A 20899-nucleotide genomic window follows, 5' to 3' on the forward strand; every position below is an offset into this window, starting at 1 on the left:
GGTTTGCACGGACGTTTTGTGTCTTATTGCATGCATCCCATGTAGTTGTGTGGGACTGGTGAATTTGGTGGGTCTGGCTCGGTGGGAAGTCGCTGTTCCCGGCTGTTTTACGTAAAAGCGTATTATAGCCCGGAACGGGTATTGGAACGTGGTTTGCGTGGAAGTTTTGTGTCTTACTGCATGCATCCCATGTAGTCATGTTGGACTGGTGAATTTGGTGGGTGTGGCTCGCTGGGATGTCGCCATTCCAGGCTGTTTCATTCCATTCCGGAGTGCATTTTGGTTGTTAAAGGGTTAATAAAAATCCTATCGGAATGGTTTTTGTTCCTAAATGTTGTTCTCAAGTGTCTGTAACACATCCCAGTGTTTTTGGCATCAATTTCTTTTACACCGTCCGGAACCAGATAGCTCCCTGCGTCACTTCCTTTTAAAAAAGAAAACCCCCTCTTAATCTAACAACGTTTTTCCACACGGAGAAGACGACATTCTGCAGAGCTAAGCCCCCGAAACCCAATGAAACCAGCGGGTGTGCGCGCGCCTTAACTCCGCAGAGGACTGGGGTGTCCGGACGCAAGACGCCAACATCCCTTCCTCTTCTTCACTCTCTTCTGCCCAGAGCACGTACATCCCCAGCAAGTTCAGCAGAAAGGCGGTAGGGAACCGGCAAGCCAATGGCCGTGGGCTGCTGAGAAGAAGGCGGGGCGTCGTGCCGATGGACGGGTGAATGGCCAGCTCCGAGAGTGCGGACTTTTTTCGTCACGTGACGACACAGCAGTGGAAGCAAGATGGCGCCGGCAGCCGCTGCGAGCGGGGACCGGGGACTGAAGAGCCTTGTGTGGCAAAGTGAGTGCTGGGCGCTGCCGCTTCCCCTTTTACCTTTCTCGAAAAAGGACGCCCTGTTGGGGTAGTAGTGCATACGGCGGAGCCCGCCCTGCCCTCTATGCCATCTCCGCCTGCAATGACAGCGGGAGGCCTCCGCTGTCCGTCCTCTCCCTGTCACGGGAACGGAGGAAAGGACGGCTGGTGGGTTGTGGAAGGCGCAAATGTGGCGGCGGCGTTCGTGAGAGGACAGTGTGGTTTCGTGTGGGGAGCGTAGAGGTATAACTCCCCCTCCTTTCACCATATCGTGACGTGCAGAAAAAGAAGTACAAGACGAGACAGTTCCTTCGCGCACTTGATCTTCTCGCCAGGAAATGCTGCACCTGCTAAATTTCCGTATATCAGGTGGCGTATAAGAAAAGGGGCTCTCTCTCGCATACGCATTGCCCCTACTGTTTGAACATGGTGGCAACCCTATTCCTTTTCTTCCAGAGAGCTCAGGATGGCACGTGATTCCCGTCTCCCTCATTAAAAGAACCATTTATTTATTTTGAAAAATTAAACAATGAGTTAGGTTGTGAAAAAGCCCACAGGTTATTGTGGCTGAATGGGGATTTGAACCTGGGTCCCGGCTTGAAGCCCAGGAGTCTGATCAGCGGTTGTTGAAGGATGAGGGACAGGGACAACATTGATGTGGGTGCCTGTCTAATCCTGGGGTGGAGAGAGGTTGGGTGACTGGTAACACTTGAGGGAGGCAGTACAGTGGGTTGATTGTTGGATTTGGATCTGGGTATACTGGGAGATTGAAGGCTATGATTTACCTGGAAGGATCATTGTAGGAATAGAATAGGATTTCCCCCATGTGCACCATGCTGAGTTCCTTGTAGGAAAGGGAGGGAACCTGAATGAATTACAGTACTATAAATAACCAAATGAGACATTATTATAAGTGACCTTCAAATTAAAGGAGATGTTTAAAGATAAATGTATTGGGGCTTTTGAAGGGCTGAGTGATATGAAGATTATAAAGCATTTTTGTTGTCCAGGGTGTTGTGTAAGTGGTTCAGATCTCTTCCTTCAAGCCCTGTGTATTGTAGGATGCAGGTGGCAGTTATCATTCCTGGGATGGGTGAAGAAGCAGAGGAGGTATGATTGATAACAAGAGGTACAGCCCATTGGTTTCAGTAGATTCAGTTTCTTAGCTTTGTGCAGGCGTAGACTGCATCTATGCTACTGTCATTTGTTCACTATTTCCCAAACTGTAACTGAGGGTGGCAGTTCATGGGAAGCGTCACAGAATATTTGAAGTGATCTAGTTGCCTCATATATATCATTAAAAAATGGCAGTCTGTATTATGATTTATTTTGTACTTTGTCTTTCAACTCAGAATAAGGATCTCAAGGTGACTGTCACTTTTGTTTTCTGTGTCCATGTTTGTTTCCTGAGTTTACTTTGGTTATGATTTAACGTTTGCTCTTTCTGTCTCTGTATTTAAAAATAAATGGATAGGATATATCTTGGGTTGAAGAGGTTCAAGATTTTCTGTGATACACTGTCAAAATCCTTGTACAATTATTTTGTACAATTATTTTGTTGCATTAGAATCCAGAGTTCTTTGAAACAGAATGACTGATTATTTGAAGGCTGCGCTCATCTTTGACTGAGGACCTTGGAAAAAAGTAGACCTTGCACTGTAAATGGTGGAATAGCTGCCGTTACTGGTATTGTTACATTGTTTTGTTGTGTAATGTAAGCCATTACACATTTGTTGTGCGTGAAGGCACTGTACTCCATAGTGTTTGTTTGTTTGTTTTAATTTTATGTTGTTGATTAGTTTGTATAGCCTAAAAAGTAATAAAAACAATTTAAAAATGATTTGTGCATTCTCATCTTTGAAACTGGTTCAGACTGTAAGGAAATCATTACCCATCGATTTACAAAAAGTATTTGTGATTAAAAATTGCAATAGGTTACTGTTGGAGATAAAACCTTTGATCCGTGGTTAGCAACAGCTCTGTTTCAGAGGAATTTTGGAGTAGGAATTCTCAGAAGAGTTTTAGTACAAAATACAGTAGGGTTGATTTAAATCGCTTCTCTGAAGGACTCAATTTTAATTATTTAAATCACAGTTTAAATCACTAGTAGGAAAGATTCTATTTAATCATCATTTTTAGTAGAAGTACATTATTATTTAATATAATCTTACAACATATTTAGAGATACAGGTTTCATTAGAAGGTAGATACACACACTAAACAATTCTAAATTGTTTTCAAATTAATTTTCATCAAAAAATGGTATGATAATTTGGTCATTTAGTACTAAATCAGAATGAATTTGTGAAGTCATTCAGGAGATAACCAGCTCCAACTGTTCAATTAATCATGATTTTTTTGTCATGATGTGTCAGAATCACCACCACCAAACAGGCTTTTCAATTGTACTAAAAAGATTGCTTATTCATCTGGCTACTTTTCTTCTTCAACAAACAAAACATGCACATGGACTTTTGAATGGTTAACTATTTCAGTTTATAGATAAATGTAAATTTAGGCAATTTCAACCAAGTCAACATGAGATACTTAAAATATTGAGTGTATAGTCTTCTTCGGTCTTCTTCGTCTTTGTCTTCCTTGTTCATTGTCCGGAGAAGAAACATAAGCTTTCCTGCTTTTTCCATTCCCAACTTATTTCTCAATTTAGAATGGATTAGTCCAAAGGAAGAAAAAATTCTCTCTACTTCCGCAGAAGAGGCTACTGCTGTTAGGAGCTGGATTACCACTTCAGTGGTCTCCTTGTTGAGATCTACTCAGTCTCTCCAAAGTCTCTTTTCATTAACCTTCTCTGTCTTTGCACTTGGAGAGAGGCAAGGCTGAGAACGAGCAAGCATGCACTTTGTGTACACCACCTGTAGAATAAGACTGATTGTTACCTCCCATCTCCATAAACTGATGTTAACATATTCATAGAATATAAGTAGAAGTTGTATAGTTAGTATTCATGATGATATCTTTGATCTAGGCTCTTTTTACTAATTGTTTTAAGAAAATTTTGAAATCTGATTTAAATAAAAAATCCAATTTTATTTTTTTTAAAAAATAATTGGTTTTTATCAATCCTGCCTTCAGCACAATTTAAGGCAGCAGAGAACAGGCACATACATGAAAAATACTACTATTAATAATTATTTTTTTCAAATATAAAAAACTCTAAGGGGTTGTAATACCAGCTGATGTATGTTGGGGGGAGGGGAAGCAATTTCTCCCTCTCCCACTCAACTTTTTCATTCATGCTTACTCCTTCCCTGCTCTGCATTGTTCCAATATGTGTTAGTATGGAAGTCTGTGGTAGACTAGAAGTTCATGTTGATTCTTGGACAGGGATGAAAGTTGGGTACATTGCTCAGGTTTAGTGCTCAAGGGCCACAGGCTAGCTACTCCTGGTGTAGATATAATGCTAAACCATTGACCAGGAAAGAAAGGAGGAATGTGCTCCAGAGAGTGTAGGAGAGAATGGTAGTGAACGTGGGCTCCTAATTTGTAAATCACAATTTGTAGGAAGCTAGCATAGTGTGTGCCAGATCTACTACTATGTTTCTTTGGAGATAGTGACCAGGTTTGCATTATCATATCTCAGCTTTATAACTCAAGATATGAATTAACCTTTTGGCTGTGTAGGCAGGCAGCTTCTTCATTCCTCTTGTTGAGCGAGAGAAAAGATGGGGAAGTCTTCCATTAATTATAGGTTTCTGTCTGAATGGGGAAACTATGGTTAATAGCTTTGAACAACTTAAGTTATTAATCTGACTTCAAATAATAGTTTTAACATCCTGGCTTTTTCTGAGGCTGTTATCTATGGTATGTTTAGTTGTTTGTCATCAGAATGTTTGGAAATGAGCTTCTTGCCTTTTTTCATAGGAGAATATTTGTCTTTTGCAACTTTGGGGATAAAGAAGGATCTGGGATAAGAAGGCTAAATAAATAAGATGGTACCAGATAAGTTTTGTTAACTGAGCATTCAGTTCCTGATGAGCAAGAATCGATGTGTGGAGGCAGCATGCTTTTGAATAGCAGTTGTTGGAAACACAGGTGGGGAGAGTGCTCTTGTGCTCTGGTCCTGTGAGAACAGGATGCTGGACTAGATGGGCCATTGGCCTGATCCAGCAGACTCTTCTTATGTTCTTAAGGAACCTGAACTTATACCTTGAGGGCTGTGTCCAATGCTAGTCATAGAATAAACATTGAAATTAATGAACATGACTAATTTCATTAATTTCAATGGGTATACTCTGAGTAGAACTGATAGAACCCATAGTCTACATAAAGGCCAAATACATGTGGTGTGTGTCACATAGTTAGCCCTGGTATGCAAGATATTAAAAGAATAATAGCCAATGAAGGGGACATAGCTGTAACTCATCGGATCTGTGATTTCGATTGGACTTGAGAAGCTCTTTTGTTTGCTGTTTGCAATGGCAAGAAATCTCAGTTATTTATTATTTTAAAAATCTTGCACTTGGGAGTTAGCCACATGACAAATATCATGGTTACTTTGTCTCCAAGAGTTCATTAGGTGGCCTTATATCTGAGGCAGAGATCTCTATCTCCTAGTGTGTTAATTAGTAAATTGTGATGTAAACAAATGGCATTACATAATATTAATTTCAAAAAATATGCAGTATTGCCATAAATCTCTTGACAAGATCAATGACAGTAGGAGTTGTACGTGCATATTGAAGTAACATAGCTGCTAAAGCCAAATTGTATTATCTCTGGAAACAGCTAGGATGTGGGATAAGTTGGAACACCTATTCATGTGGAAAATATTTGGAAGAAAAGTGTTTTTGCTCTGAAAGGTTAAGGAGGCCACACCCGAACCATTGTATAGAGCGCTTTCCTTCCTTAGTTATTTCAGGAAAGATGGCAAATTAGAAAATGTAATTGAATAATTTATCTTAAAATCTTTCTCGATATTTTAATCCTCCTTGAGATACTTAAAAAAAGAAAAGGAAAAGCAAAACTTGTAGAGATAGAGATGTTAGACAGAAGCAGTCTTGCAGGAGGAGAACTTCCCAAAGAGCTTATTGGTTTGGGGTTTTTTGAAGTTCAGATGTGCAGAAAGGAAAATGGATGCATGCCATATCTTTTGCTGTAAGTAGTCATCAGCACAAATGTAAATATTTCTTCTAAGCAAATGCAACCAAATCTAAGGAGTTGTTTCTCTCTGCAGTTCTGAAATATTACTGTACGTACTTCATTCCTAGATCCACAGTAATGCAAGAGTGAATGAATAATCTGTATATAATACCATTTTAGTTTGCTTAGGTTAGTTTGTAGATACAATCTCTTCTCCTATTGCATTTAGATGTATATTTGACTTTTACCAGCCTTTCCCATCCTTTGGGTTCTTACGGTAGTTGCTGGACTACAGTTCCTATAATTCTTGACCATTGGCCATGCTGGCTGGGACTGATGGGTGTTGTAGTCCAGCAACATCTGGTGCCCCAAAAGGTGAGAAAGTTTGTACCATGTTTTTCTTCAAGTATAAGGCAAGCTAAATGGCTCCATCTTTCATTCAGGTGGGTTATCTGAATTTGCAGCTTGGTACAATTGGAATAGTAGTTTAAGCTTTGTACTTTAGCTGCCAAAATGTTAGTATCAGTGCAGTGTTCTGTTGTGTGGTGAGAGAAGTCAAAGCAAAAGTCAGGCTTGATTCAGACCATGGCTTGATGCTATAGGGATGCCCCTTCTCACCTTGCATGCTGTGATTCTCTTCCTCCGCTGCTTCTGGTTTGAGGCAAACAAAATCTTGCTGTTTGATTCAAACTTTCTAACTGTAGGTTGTATCCAATGCTGTGTATGCAGAGTTCTATTTGTACAACAGGAATTCCTCTTGTCTTCCTGCACACCCTCAAAATCTGCTCTGAAGGATAGTCCAACCCTCAGGAGCAGATTTCAAGGGTGGGCAGGGGGCTGTAGGTAAAAGAAGGGGAAAGTTCCATTGCACAAGTGAAAGTGTGCTGCTCTGGCAGAACAGCAGCGTTGGATACCACCATAATGGTTTGTGCTTGCCCCACAGACCAGAATTGGAAAGCAGCATCCATCCCTAGTTTCCATTCCTGGTTTTCAGGTCACTGGAAGGGTAACCTGTGGTTTGTCTCAAACTAGGAAAGAGAGAGGGAGTAGGAGGAGAGCATGTATGAGTTTTGAGAATATTTGGCCAAAATGAGTCAGACTTTAATCAAGTTACTTCGTTATACTGTTCTTTTTACAGTTCTGCTGCTGTGTTGTTTTCAGCATAAAGTATCAGTTCTTTTCAGCTGGTGCTGTTAACGAAAACATTGTGTTTTTGTCAAAATGAAATGAGTTCATTTGAACTTTCTGGCGTCTTTCTTACAGAGCTGGGTTAATTCACATTGTTACAGTGCTACTATTTTAACTGGTGGATTTCTTTTTTAGAGCTAAAAACAGCTGTATTTGATGACTGTAGGAAAGAAGAAGAGTGGAAGGTAAGGTTAACTTTTTCATTGCCTTTATCAAATATAGTGGTTCATCCATCACTTATTATTATACTTATACAATGTGCTCTTTAAAATATTCTAGGCATTGCTCTGTATGGTTTCAAAATTGTCATGTCTTCTAATCTAGTAACAGTGGTTACTGGGAGGTACTACAGCAGTATCGGTTTAAAGGAAGCCATAATATTTAAAACAGTTTCAACCAGATTTTACATTTGCTGTTAACGGTGAGCTTATTTGATTTCAGTGGAATTCGCTCCCAAGCACCAATGTTTTCTCACAATCCATGGTTAAGGGAAAGTGTGAATATACTGTTCAAGAATAAAATACAACAATACCTCAGTTAAGGAATTCTCCAGGAACCAAGCTCCTTTTAACAAAGGCTTTTTTTAAAGGAGAAATTGACTAGCTTGGCTTTGTTTTAGATACACTTTCAAGCATGGTGCCTTTGCTGTAAGGTGAAACTGATCAGCCTATCTCTTTGTCTTTGCTTTGCTATCAATAAGCTGCCAAGCCTGTACCTTTGCTTTGCTAGGGTGAAACTGACAAGTATGTGTGTTTGCTTTGGATTAAAGAGATCTCTTGCTTTCTGTCAGGGCTGGGAAGAAAAGGATCCAGTACATTCAGAGGAGGAGGGGGAAGAAGGGGAACTGGGTGGGTGCTGGGTAGGCACCCTTTAAAGCCCCTGTTGAAGCTGCTCTCACCATCTGTAAGTGGGTGTAGGAACTTATCCCTATTCTTTCCTTGGTACTTCCCTCTGGTACCAAATTTTCTGTTAAAGAAGTAATGTCCAGAAATGCATCTATTTTGTTAACTGTATTTAAATTGTATAGCAACTTCAGAACTAGTGTAGAAATATGCATCTCTACTGTAGCTCCAAATTGAGAAGGGATCCAGATGCTTAATTTGGAAGCAGATCAGATCTCCCTCTTGCAAAGAATGGAGTAGACAAAGAAATTGGGAATATTCAGACAATCATTTCCCTGCTTATTAAATCAAGATATGAGAGAGCTTTTTTGCTTGCTTGTGGTGCCTCTATTTGTTGTTGTTATGTGCCTTTAAGTCGATTACGACTTATGGTGACCCTGTGAATCAGTGACCTCCAAGAACATCTGTCATGAACCACCCTGTTCAGATCTTGTAAGTTCAGGTCTGTGGCTTCCTTTATGGAATCAATCCATCTCTTGTTTGGCCTTCCTCTTTTTCTATTCCCTTCTGTTTTTCCCAGCATTATTGTCTTTTCTAGTGAATCATGTCTTCTCATTATGTGTCCAAAGTATGATAACTTCAGTTTCAACGTTTTGGCCTCTAGTGACAGTTCTAGTTTATTTGTTCTAACACCCAATTATTTGTCTTTTTCGCAGTCCATGGTATGCACAAAGCTCTCTTCCAACACCACATTTCAAATGACTAACTAACCATAGTTTCCCATTTTGTCTGAACCATCTTTGGAACCAACTGGGATAAAACCAACATCATATTATGCTTTTAATATCCTGGTTTGTTACAAAGCTGGCAAGTCTAGTTCTCACTTTAGATGAAATGGGAAATGATGGGTAATTGCAAGAATTCTTGGTGTTTTTTTCTGATGTTGCATAGCGAAGAGTGAAGGAGCTGTGTGCACAGGCAAAAAAACATGTTCATATCTCAGTATAAGATATATAGTGTCTACACTGTCATTGTAACGTCTTCAAATATTTAGACTGTTCAAGAAGAACATAACTTTAATATTTTATGGGCCTAGTCTTATTTGATAAATTTATTTTTTTACCCAAAGGAATTAAATACTTGTCTCTCTAAGATATGAACCCTTTTTAGACACAGTGAAAAGCAAAATAAAGATTGTGAGACTATATTCATATTGATTTTCCTGAATGGTGTAAGTCGGGGCTGTGAATCTTTTGGGGCTCACGAGCACATTTGCAAACTGGAGAAACTGTTGTGGGCACCACATACTGCAAACAAGCACATTGTTATGTTGGTTACAATAAACTCCTTCTTTCATGCATAATTTAAGGTGAGTTGGGGGATGATCTTGCACAAGATAGGGAAGGTCTCTGTGGGTTGCATGTATGCTATTTTGGCAACCCTTGGCATGAATACTTTAGTCCTTCAGGCCTATAATATAACATCCTTAGCATGTCAAACTATCTAGCAGTGGCATTTAAAGATATTTCACTTGTTCATTGACTCAAGAAGGCAAGCTATTCTTAGCTATTAACTATTCTTGGAATCTGTGATTCTTAACTTTTATTTTCCTAACCATAACTTCTAAGGTGCTGTCAAAATTGCTTGTAAGACAAAGACTAAAAAGACAGAGAGCTCATATTGACCTAAGTGTTCTGTAAAGAATTAATTGGTCCATGCAAATGATCACCACAACCTTAATGTGTAGTTGTATATTCTACCCTCTCCATTTTGGTGGGGACAATGGTTCCCCTTCTAGTGGAACTTTAGTTTCTTTTTTTCCTGTCTGCCCGCTGCTCCCAAAATACTTGAGGAGGAAAACAAAGAAATTGAACACAGTATTCAGGTACTGATGCTGATTACTGTATTCCAGGGAACATTAACAATCTTATATTTTATTTATATCCCAAGGGCGTAGGAGGGATATATTGCTGTAGGGACTGCCTTAGAATAGAAAATTGTTTGGAAACCCCAGTTGGCATAAAATACAGCAGCCAGACTTCTAACTGGGGCTGATTTTATTATATCTGCATTGACTATAGAATTGTTACCTGTCCTACTTCAAATCATAAAATCCAAGAACATACAGGCACTCTGGGTCAATTTATGAGGCCCTGCTTCATGTTCCCCTACATTCAGAAGTGAGATGGGTAGACATGAGAAGCAGGATGTGGTGCCACAATTGTGAAATAGCCCCCTAAGGGAGGCTCATGTGGCTTATGTATTGTTCATTTGTTTATTGAGGAAGATCTTTGAGGCAAATTAATATTAAAAATCTTGCTGCTGCAAAGGACACATTTTTGGTGGTGGTTTCTTTTGATGTTGCTGTGTACATTTCGTAGGGTTTACATTATATGTAATGTTGGTAAGTTGCTGGGGTCCTTGCGTCCTGAAATGGGGAGTATTATATGGTATCTAAATGAATACATTAGTAGGTACAACAACTTTGATATATGCGTAAGTTCTCATCTTGCTTACAACTGAGCACCAAAAGCCAATCTGAATAAAGAAGTGTACAGTTGGATCTATTTTTTTTAAGCACTACTTTAATATTTTTTTTGTAAAGATAATTCTTCTAGATGACTTCACCACAAAGCTTCTGTCATCATGTGGTAAAATGACAGACTTACTAGCAGAGGGGATCACTGGTAAGTACTTTTCAAGTAGACTTCTGTAATCCTGGCATATGAGAAAACTAGTTTTGCCAAGTGGTGGGTTTGTAGGGGACAGCCAATGGAGACTTCTTAAATGGCTGAAATACTTTAAAATTTCTTTCATTTGTGCTCCTCAAAACACCTCAAGGGAAACCAATTTGTAGGAAAGGTTTACAGGGTGAGATCCTGTCGATGGGAATTAAGTCATGATTAATTCTTCATATTGATTTCAAGGGGATCTATTTGTAATTAATATAAGCTTTGGGATCTCTCTCATATTTGTTGTTCATTCTGCCACCGCATATCTTTGTCTTCATGCAGTTCCTTATCCTTTTTGTATGCGGTTATAAAATAAGAGCAAATGGAAGAATGATTGACAATAGGGGAGAGGAATGTTGAGTGGAGTGAGTGATAGAGTGTGTCTGTTGGGAAAATGACAGTTGGAAGGAGTGTGGCTGTGTGTGAGAGAGAGATGGAGACAGAAAGTTTGAGATGAGAGACTTAGCATAGTTAATGAGAAGAGTTAGTCATATTAGTATATTAGAATTATGAGTATTCTGTAGAACTATGAAAAGGGCCATCTGCCATTTATGCAGAAGGTCTCAGGTTTGGTCACCTGCATCTCTAGGTAGGGCTGGGAGAGAATCCTGTCTGAAACCCTGGAGAGCTGCTTCCAGTTAGTGTAGACAGTACTGAGCTAGATGGATGAATGGTCTCAGTATAAGGCAGCTTCCTATGTTTCTGTGTTCAATGACTACTTGTTCTGGATGTTATGTTCTTTAATTAAATATATATTGAAATGTCAGTGTTGAGGTCTGGGTGGATTAACCAGGGAATATATCTCACTCCCACCTATCTGTTGAAAGCTAAAAAGGGGACATTCTACTGCTTTTTAGTCAGTAGGTGGTGGCAGCATTATTTTAATGAAGGTTTGGATTCTGTGGAATAGGTAAGAGACTGACCTTAATGAGCACCTGGGAACATTCCTTTGTGGGGGGCTCCAAGAACATTACAGTGTTAGAAGTTGCTTTTTCTCTGTAATCACTCTTGCATCTTCTCTCTCTCTCTCTCTCTCCCTCTCTCTCTCTCTCTCTCTCTCTCCCCCCCCCCCTTTCTGTTTTGTTTGTCCTGCTGTCAATGAGCTGACATAATGGGATGACATAATGTTAATCCGCTTGTTCTCCAAACTATGACAATTAGTAGGGACTGGCTAATTATGGAATTACTTTATATTGCTGTTTTCTGAAACATTTGGCAGTTGGAGTCAGAAGAAAAGTCATGCTTAATGAAGGATTGGTGGGAAATAATAACTTCCAAAATTGATTTTGGAGATAAACTTTATAATCTACAGACACACACATTTCTTTACAAAAGAGATTTTTCCTCGTTGCAGCTGTCCTAAAGCTTAGGTGTAAAGTAGTTCTGGTGGAAAGGTAGACATGCCTGAAAAACTACGACGACACAACTGACATTTTAAAATCGTATTTAAATAATGAGGCTGATTAATCATTATTAACACATGTAGGTGGTGAGATTACATGCAATTTATGGCACTGTACTTATTTTTTAAACTAAATTTGTTAACTGATAACTGCATTTATTAGCATATTAGTGATTCAAGACATATTTGGGCCTGATTTGTGACAACAGTGTGGTTTGTTTCTCTCATCTTAGAGGCATTCCGACATGAGAGAAAAGGGGGGTGCCACTTAAAATGGTAGTTGCAACATGCAGATTTTATAAGTTATTATATTAAAAATAATAGATTGGATCCAGATTTTCCCCTCCAAGAATGGAAAGGCACCAAGTGACTCCAGTAGATCTCTCAGCTGAATGAAGGGTGTGGAGTGGCAGTTTTCACAGATTTCCCCAATGCCCCCCATTGCCACCTCTCATGTTGTCCTTGAGCAGGGTGGGGATCCTCTGCCTGTGGGTGAATCTTGACCCACCAGGGATCTGGTTTTCCCCAAATCATGTCCATCTGCTAGTCACTCATGATGTCAGGGAGGATGGGGTTCAATTCTGAGTTGGCTGCGAGTCTGTTGAAACAGGTGCTGACAGCCAAACTGAGCAGGATTTAACTTCCTGCACATTAGCTGATGAGTGATGTTTAAATCTTGTTCCCTTGCTATGCAGCCAAAGCAAGCATCCCCTGGGTTTGCAAGCTGTCTGATTTTTGCAAGTGTTTTCAAGGCTTTGTCCATCTTTACCTTTCATCTACAGGCTGCAATGGCTTTGATGTGGAAAGTCACCTTTGAATTTGAGATCTCAGTGACTGGATTGCTGCTAGTTTGCTATGCTCAGTTGTGACTGAAATTACAGTAATCAAGGAGATTTATACTCCAGATTCTTTGTCAATTGTAGCTGCTGCAATCTGAGCTCAGCTAACTGCAGTAGCCACCTCCTTGTTGTTTTGAAGCAGGTTCTTCTTTAACCTGACTCACAGCAAACACAGTAGATGAAAGGGGAGGTTTGGAGTGTATGTTCTGTGCTGTGGCTACATTCTGATTTAAACAGAGGGATTGTTTGAATTTTGTGCCTAAGTCGGGAGTGATCCTGTCAGTCTGCTATCAACCAGGAGCAGACTATCTCTCCCCAGTTAATCCCATGCTGTGGCCGCTCTGTTCCTTGTGTCTGGTAGGGAGATAGCTCTCCATTACTGACTGCCTGTGGTACTGAGGATGAGGCAGCATGAGGAGGCACAATCACCTGAAGCTTTTAATGACAACAGTAGGGAGTGAAGTGAAAGACAGGCATTCAGAGTGGATTACAGACTGGAGGGCATTGTTTTTCTTTAATTTTTAATTATTTATTCCAGTGGAGTTATTTATTGCTTATTGTTTGGCTCCACTCACCATTGGAATGTGGCCCTCAGAAGGTAGTCCACATCTGAATTTAGCCCTCAAAGTAAAAAACATTCCCTACCCCTGTCCTGAGGGGTCCCTCAACTTTTTGAGATAACTTTTTGAGGGGGCTACAAGGGGAAGGACAATTTGGTGAAAATTACTCCCTTCTTCCAGTGCAAGCAAAACTGCTGAGCGCAAGTCTAGATCCCATCCATATTTTTTACAAATCTGTCAATAGTCAGGGGCTATTCTTTTTAGTTTTTGTCTTTTTAGTTTTATCTTTTTAGTTTTTTAAATTAAATGATTAAGTGATTGTAAGCCTAGTATAATTATGTTCTCCACAACACACCATAAATTATAACAATACATTTCATTGTATGGTTACAGACCTGATGCAGTAAATTATATTTTCATAGGCAGTTATTGACCTGGTGCAGACTTATGGAATACATTTTATCTAGCTGTTTTATGCTGTGTTAATTGAATATAATTACTGAGTTGCCTTGGATTATTTTTAGAAATGATGGGGGATGCTTTAAAAAAAAAGATGCAGCATATAAATGGAGTTTTAGCTAATCTTTATCAGAGGTTCATTGTGTACTTTTATTCTTTTTTGCAAATGTAGATATGTAGAATACTGAGTATTTTTTATTTAAAGAATATCTTGTTTTGTAGTTGTGGAGAATGTTTACAAAAACCGTGAACCAGTCCCTCACATGAAAGCCATTTATCTCATCACACCTACAACAAAGGTTAGTTTTCTTAAAAAATCTAATGCTGAGGTTGATTTCATCTTCTTGTGAATAAATTATTAAAAAATTACCATATGGGGAAATGTTAATAGATTCCTACTTCATTGAGATGCGCTTTTTTATTATTTTGGTAAAGAGCTGCTGAAGAACCGTGGTCATACAGATCAGAATTTCCATTGAAAGGGCTGTACCTGTGCAATTCTCTTCATGTCAATGGGGTTGAATCTAGAGCATCACAAGCATACCTATGCTGCATAACAGCATTTTTTGGTTGTCTCTTTTCCATAGCAGCCCCCTGCACACCCTGAAGCCTAGTCTTAAGGCTTGATCAGTCCTTGGAACACCATGTGATAGGAAGTAGGAGCTAGAGTGTGAGGGGGAATTTGGGGTATCCTATTGCATGAGTATCTTGTTGTTCATGCAAGAAACCTTTGGATCCAACCCAAAGGCTCACTTCAGAAATAGTGGTAAACCCTTACATGAACCAGAACTGACTAGAATTTCCCATTTTCGGGAACTCTGCTTGGCTTACACTGTGGTTTGTTAATATGTCAGAATCATAAATCACAGTTTGATCATGGCTTCTTTGAATAAACCATAGTCAAGCATTTCAATTACTGTCTTTTCTCTGTCTCCCAAATGCACTTCTTTCTTCAGTGTCATTTTAATATACTTCCTATAAATCTATATAACTGTATTAGTAAATAATAAATTAAATGCACATTTCTTGTTTGCCAAAAATTTGGAGCTTCATCTTTGTTTTGGCACTTTCTTTTTTAGGAAATATGTCCAAGATTAGCATTTCACATTTGTTTTCATAGTATTTCTCAAACAGTTAACGGTAGTTCTTAGAAACACAGAATATTTAAAACATTTTCCGAGTATTGTTCTAGAAGCATATAAACAGCAGTTGATACTGATAGTCAAATTTATTTGTTAAAAACCATTGATTATCATTATCGCAAAAATTCAGAAGGTATCAAGTTGAAATTCATTTTAGCATAGGTGATCCCCAGCACATTGGACCCCATTTGTAAAAGCTGAAATACATTAAAATGTATTGTTTTACTTTTTCAGTCTGTAGATGGGCTTATAAATGACTTTGTAAGTAAATCACCTAGCAAGTACAAAGCAGCATATGTCTATTTCACTGACTGTAAGTATTTACTGATGGTAACAAATTAATTTGATTTCTTGAATTGTGGCCATATGCGCAGTCAGAATAGTGAACTTTGAGTCTTTTTGATATTTTATGTGTGAGGTGGGGTGGTTGTGACATAAAAAGTTTTCTTATTCTCACCAGACAGTTAGGTTTCTTTCCACATTCTTCTGTAGATCTTAATACAGGGAACAATTCAACTGTTTCTAGCCTATACTCACTGTCTTAGGATAGTGGCCATATTATTGGAACTTCAACTGACAATGAGTTGGTATGCATGGATGGGGGTAATTTTTGGAATTTATATGCTGCCAACACAGTTCCATAGGGTCCTTACAATTGCAACAACAAAAAAATAGTTAAAACAATCCTAAAGCAGTGTAGACCCAGCATATCACCAGTTAAAATACAAATCAGCATACCATTTACAGTCTTCTGCCCTTCACTACAAATGTCTGCTGTAGTAGAAATATTTTAATTATTTACCTAAAAGTGAAAAAGCTGATGTTAAAAACGTTTAAAGTTTTGGGAGACAACAGAGAAATGCAGGTGCCACCATTGAAAAGGTCTCATCTGGTCAGACTGGGATAAAGAAAAGGTTTAATTAAGGTGCCTATCTGAAAATTATTGGTCAAATATTTTAGGTTGAATATTTGATTCTGTGTATTTTAAAATAGTTTCCATTATAGGTAAGGTCTTACAACTACGGTCATGATATGAGAAAGGGCCCAGCTTCCCCATGGGCTCACATGCTTCTCCATCTCCTTCTCCTCCTCTGGCACAGCTGCAAGCTGCTTTCCTTTAGATCTGAGATGCCTTACCTGTGACCTTCCAGATGATGATGGACTCCAACTCCCATTTGTCCCAGCTTGACCTTTAGTGAGGGATGATGAAAACTGTAGTCCAGCAAGTTCTGGAGGGCCAAAGGTTAGCTACTCCTGGTTTAGATTAACCACAGTTTAGCAAGTTGTCCTAACAGTTAACTAGCTACTGTACATAAACCATGTTTTAAGTTGGCTTGCTTTAATCATAGTTAAAATTAACTACAGTTTGTCCTGGTTAAGACAACCTTGTAAACTGTGGTTAATCAAAAATGGAAGCAAGAGCTTCTGAACTCTTCTCTCTGGTTGGTCTGGAGGAGGAGGTGGGAGTGCATGATTTTGGAGGAGGCTGGGCTTCTTGTAACACTAAACTACAGTTAGTGTTACATCTGAACTGGCCCATTGTGCGTAAGTCAGAGTACCCACAGGAAGCAAAAGCAAGTCCTTTTCACTACATTGTTAGTGTATTTTTAAGTTACTGATGAGACACATGTGCATACTGTCTGTTGTATAAAAAGGTTTGAAAGATGTAATAATATAGCTGAAAACCCCTTTTTTTCTTCCTAGTTTGTGATGACAAACTTTTCAACAAAATGAAGTCATCTTGTTCAAAAGCTATAAGACGGTGCAAAGAAATAAATATAAACTTTTTCCCTTATGAATCACAGGTAACCTTACTTTGCTGAACTTTTATTTTTCATTGTTGAATTGTCCAATGCACTCTGTTCAATATGACTGTTGTATAATATAAAACCAGGGCTGTTTGTCTGCCACAAATTGGTGAGATTGCAGAAAAAATGCAGTATTAGGTGCTGAAATGAGCTTTCTGAAAATACAGCTTTCTTTCCTTTTAAAGCAGGTTTCTAGTGGTTAATGGTTTCAAATAAATACTTGAGCGTGTGGGCAATGTCTGTGGAAATATCAGCCAGAAATGTGATTGAATTAGGTTTCCAGTGTTTCTTTGCCCCCTCATCATTATAAGTAAAACCAGAATAATATATAGAAAACACAAAATACAGAAAACAAAATTGCAGAATTGTACAAAGTAAGAGCAGTTATGTAAATATATCAAATTCATAAATTATATTTAGGTAACAGAATTCATTGACAGCCAGTGTGGTGTAGCGGTTAGAGAGTTGGACTATGACCTGGGAGACCAGGGTTCGAATCCCCACACAGCCATGAAGCTCACTGGGTGCCCCTCAGCCTCAGAGGAAGGCAATGGTAAACCACCTCTGAATACCGCTCACCATGAAAACCGTATTCATAGGGTCGCCATAAGTCGGAATTGACTTGAAGGCAGTCCATTTCATTTTTCAACAGAATTCATTGGGTTGACTGCATGTAGGATGTTTTTGTTTTAAATGTGGAGAATTGCTAGCTATTTTCAGGCATTTTGGGGGTGCCCAAAACTCCCTCAGTCCCCACTACTTAACTTTTAAAAAAGGCCTTTCTGGTCTCTGTGGCAACACCATTGCAAGAAAATCTTATTGGTCAGGAAACAGGAAGGAGAGCTTCTACCCATTTCTTCCTTTCAATGGCTGCACCACAGAGGGAGAACAGCCCCTTCTTACAGGTAGGAAAAGGGCTTCCTTTCTTCTTGTTTTCCACCCCATTGCAGCAATGTGATTCAGAAGAAACACCTCTCGCTTCTCTGTTAATTGGCAGAAGATGTGGGCTGCATGTCTGAATGTTTGCACCCATCTGCCAGCTTGAATATGTGTACACTCATGTTTGTGCATGTATGAGTGAGCCATGTGGCCCTCTGAGGATTGACCAGGCCTTAATGTGGTCTTAAGGTTAACTGCGTCTGATGGGACTGTAGCCTTAATGTGTGTGATCTTCACCATAAAAGTTAGAATATCTGGATGGACATTATTGTTAATATAAATTTAACTGTAGATGTAGCAGTCATCTAGTAAATCCAATTCACATTTCAATGTTAATTTTTATCCTACCCTTTCTCTTCAGGTGCTCTACATGATTGTTGTTCCTTACCCGTTCTTTCATTTGTTGTCACAAGATTCCTTTGAAGTAGATTAAGTTGAGAGAGAGAAAAAGTTTGTATTTCCAAGATCATCTAGTGAAAAGTTTCCCAGTGAGTAGGAATTTGGCTCAGATGTCCCTGATCCTAGTGCCCTCTAATCATTATGCCACAGTGGCTCTCCAGTGGTGAACAATGCCTCATTTAAAACAAAGTTCATGATCTGATAGGCTTAATAATTCCCCAGTATCATTTGTCCTTGGAGCAGTGGGAAAACTTAACAAAACGTTTGCACAATTTAGCAGTGTTATAATTAAGATAAAGCACAGTTTTGGATTAACAAAAAATGTTGATGAGATTTATAACTTACTATGCCAACATTGTGTCCCTAGAAATGAAATTCAAAATGGGTTTCTACTCTGGTTTTTTTCCAGCCTAAAGTTGTACATGAGAGAGAGGGGCACACAGCAGAGAAAAGATGTAGTGGACACTCATCTGAAAGGCACCTTAAATTGAGAGTAGAAACAAATTGTGAGCTGGTACTTTCATGTGTAACGTGAGCAGAAAATAAATTCTGTTGGTAGAGTTGTACAGAATTAAGCCTCTTTTGACCTTTTCTGAACCTTAAATATGGAAAAACATATTTGTATGTATAGTGCTCTTGGGCTCAGTGGTCTGTGGATAGAATTGGATTAGGCAATATAAAACTTAATGGCATTCAGTATATCATGGAGTATACACTACTTTTTTTAAAAAAATGCAAATTAAATGTGGCTCAGCAAACCTTTCCAAGTATTTATAATGCAACAAAGAAGCTCCCGTTACTTACTCACTCACTCAAATCCAGAAACCGTTTCCTCTTTAGGGAAGGTCTTCTGTTTGGGGGCTGTTGTATTTTGTATTGTCATTTCAACCCAGAACATCAGAATGTAGTTAAGCAACTGTAGTAGGCACCTATCAGCCCATGACATTACTGATGACAAGAGGCACATCATCTCCTCATATGCTATGATGTGATCCTGAGCATCATTTTTCTATCTGCAAATATTTTAATGGGAGTAGAACCTGATCAGTCCAAAGGCAAAGGGCATGTTGACAATGGTTTGGATTTAAGGAGAACTGGAAGATAGCCATGTGTCTACACAAATAGGATTGTGTTCTCTCCTTTTTTTGTGATGAACAAATCATGTGAGTGATGTGTATTCAAATAGGCATTTACACATTTGTAAATTATACATTTATTTATTTATTTATTAGATTTATGTCACACCCTCCCAGCAGGAGCCCAGGGCAGCAAACAAAAGCATTAAAAACACTAAGACATCATAAAAACAGACTTTAAAATATATTAGAACAAAACATCTTTAAAAACATTTTTTTTTAAAAGCTTTAAAAACATTTTTTTTTAAAAAAACTTTAAAAACATATTAAAAAGCAGTTCCAGCACAGATGCAGACTGGGATAAGGTCTCTATTAAAAGGCTTATTGAAAAAGGAAGGTCTTCACTAGGCACCAAAAAGATAACAGAGATGGCGCCTGAGTAATATTTAAGGCGAGGGAATTCTAAAGGGCAGGTGCCACTTACTATAAAGGTCTGTTTCCTATGTTGTTTGGAACGGACCTCCTGATAAGATGGTATCTGCAATAGGCCTTCACCTGCAGAGCGCAATCATCGACTGGGTATATAAGGGGTAAGATGGTCTTTCAGGTATCCTGGTCCCAAGCTGTATAGGGATTTGTACACCAAAACCAGAACCTTGAACTTAGCCTGGTAGCTGATAGGTACATGGCTGGAGGAGAGTATGTGATGCTGAGGATTACTCCTGCCACCTGTATAACCAACCAGTCTGGGCTGGATGAACTGACCTGAACTGTAGAGGAGCTACTTGTCTGCCTCATTTTGTAAGCAAGTCTTTAGGCTTTTATCTTATATCTTTTATGTTATCTATGCTTGAAACCCAACAAAACTGCCAAGAATCTTCTCCATTGTTTGTCTTGAAATTCATCATCTTTAGATTCTATGGAAGTTGCTTATTTCATGTGCTGAATTTCTCCTTGAACAAGATCACATCATCCAGTCCAAAGCTACTTCTCCTTTCAGTTATGTGTGGTAGATATATGGAACTATTTTGTAAAAAAGATGTCTTTGCGCCATAGTTTGAATTGATGTGCTGGATAAACCAAATTGTCTCATGCTGTATTTCAACATTTCTCTACCTGGTACCCTCCAGACATTTTGGACTATAAGTCCTGTAATCTCTGTTCATTGGCCATGCTGGCTGGGGCTGATGGGAGTTGTAGTCTAAAACATCTGGGTGGCACCAGCTTGGAGAAGGCTTCTATATTTTCAGCGTGGTGCATTCCAGTGCTTGAGAGACATTCCCACTCTTGTTTCTAATGTCTTTTCATGGAGAATAGCAAATGGCTATATCCCTCAGGAAAGAACAGGTTTGAATAGCCAGATTTTCATAAAATGTTTTCCAAGTTTAGTGCTGAAGTGAAATCCCTGTTGGCAGTTTGCCATACCTTCAGAATGGAGAAGGTAGTTGTTTTACTAGCAGGAAAACATTCAGTTCTAACAATAGTTTGATTCATTAATCAATGGCAACAGTTGATTGTGCTTTTTAAGTTCCTTTTAAAATGTGATGGTTTTAAATAA

General features: G+C 38.9%; 1 protein-coding gene across 3 annotated transcripts in view; it reads left to right on the plus strand.

Annotated features, from left to right (window-relative positions):
* The first annotated feature begins 456 nt into the window (after positions 1 to 456).
* The window catches only part of STXBP3 (syntaxin binding protein 3), a 51998-nt gene continuing 31555 nt past the window's right edge, over positions 457 to 20899 (plus strand). For 2 of the 3 annotated variants that reach the window (XM_061633899.1, XM_061633901.1), the window contains exons 1-6: positions 457 to 843; positions 7279 to 7328; positions 10591 to 10672; positions 14200 to 14276; positions 15354 to 15432; positions 16824 to 16924. In XM_061633899.1, the coding sequence (XP_061489883.1) occupies positions 786 to 843; positions 7279 to 7328; positions 10591 to 10672; positions 14200 to 14276; positions 15354 to 15432; positions 16824 to 16924 (447 nt within the window). In that variant the 5' untranslated portion in view covers positions 457 to 785. Of the gene's footprint in view, positions 844 to 875; positions 1225 to 7278; positions 7329 to 10590; positions 10673 to 14199; positions 14277 to 15353; positions 15433 to 16823; positions 16925 to 20899 lie in introns of those variants that run through there. The other variant, XM_061633900.1, reaches the window with a different exon arrangement.

Source organism: Rhineura floridana, chromosome 6 (assembly GCF_030035675.1).
Source record: "Rhineura floridana isolate rRhiFlo1 chromosome 6, rRhiFlo1.hap2, whole genome shotgun sequence".
Taxonomy (NCBI): Eukaryota; Metazoa; Chordata; class Lepidosauria; order Squamata; family Rhineuridae; genus Rhineura; species Rhineura floridana.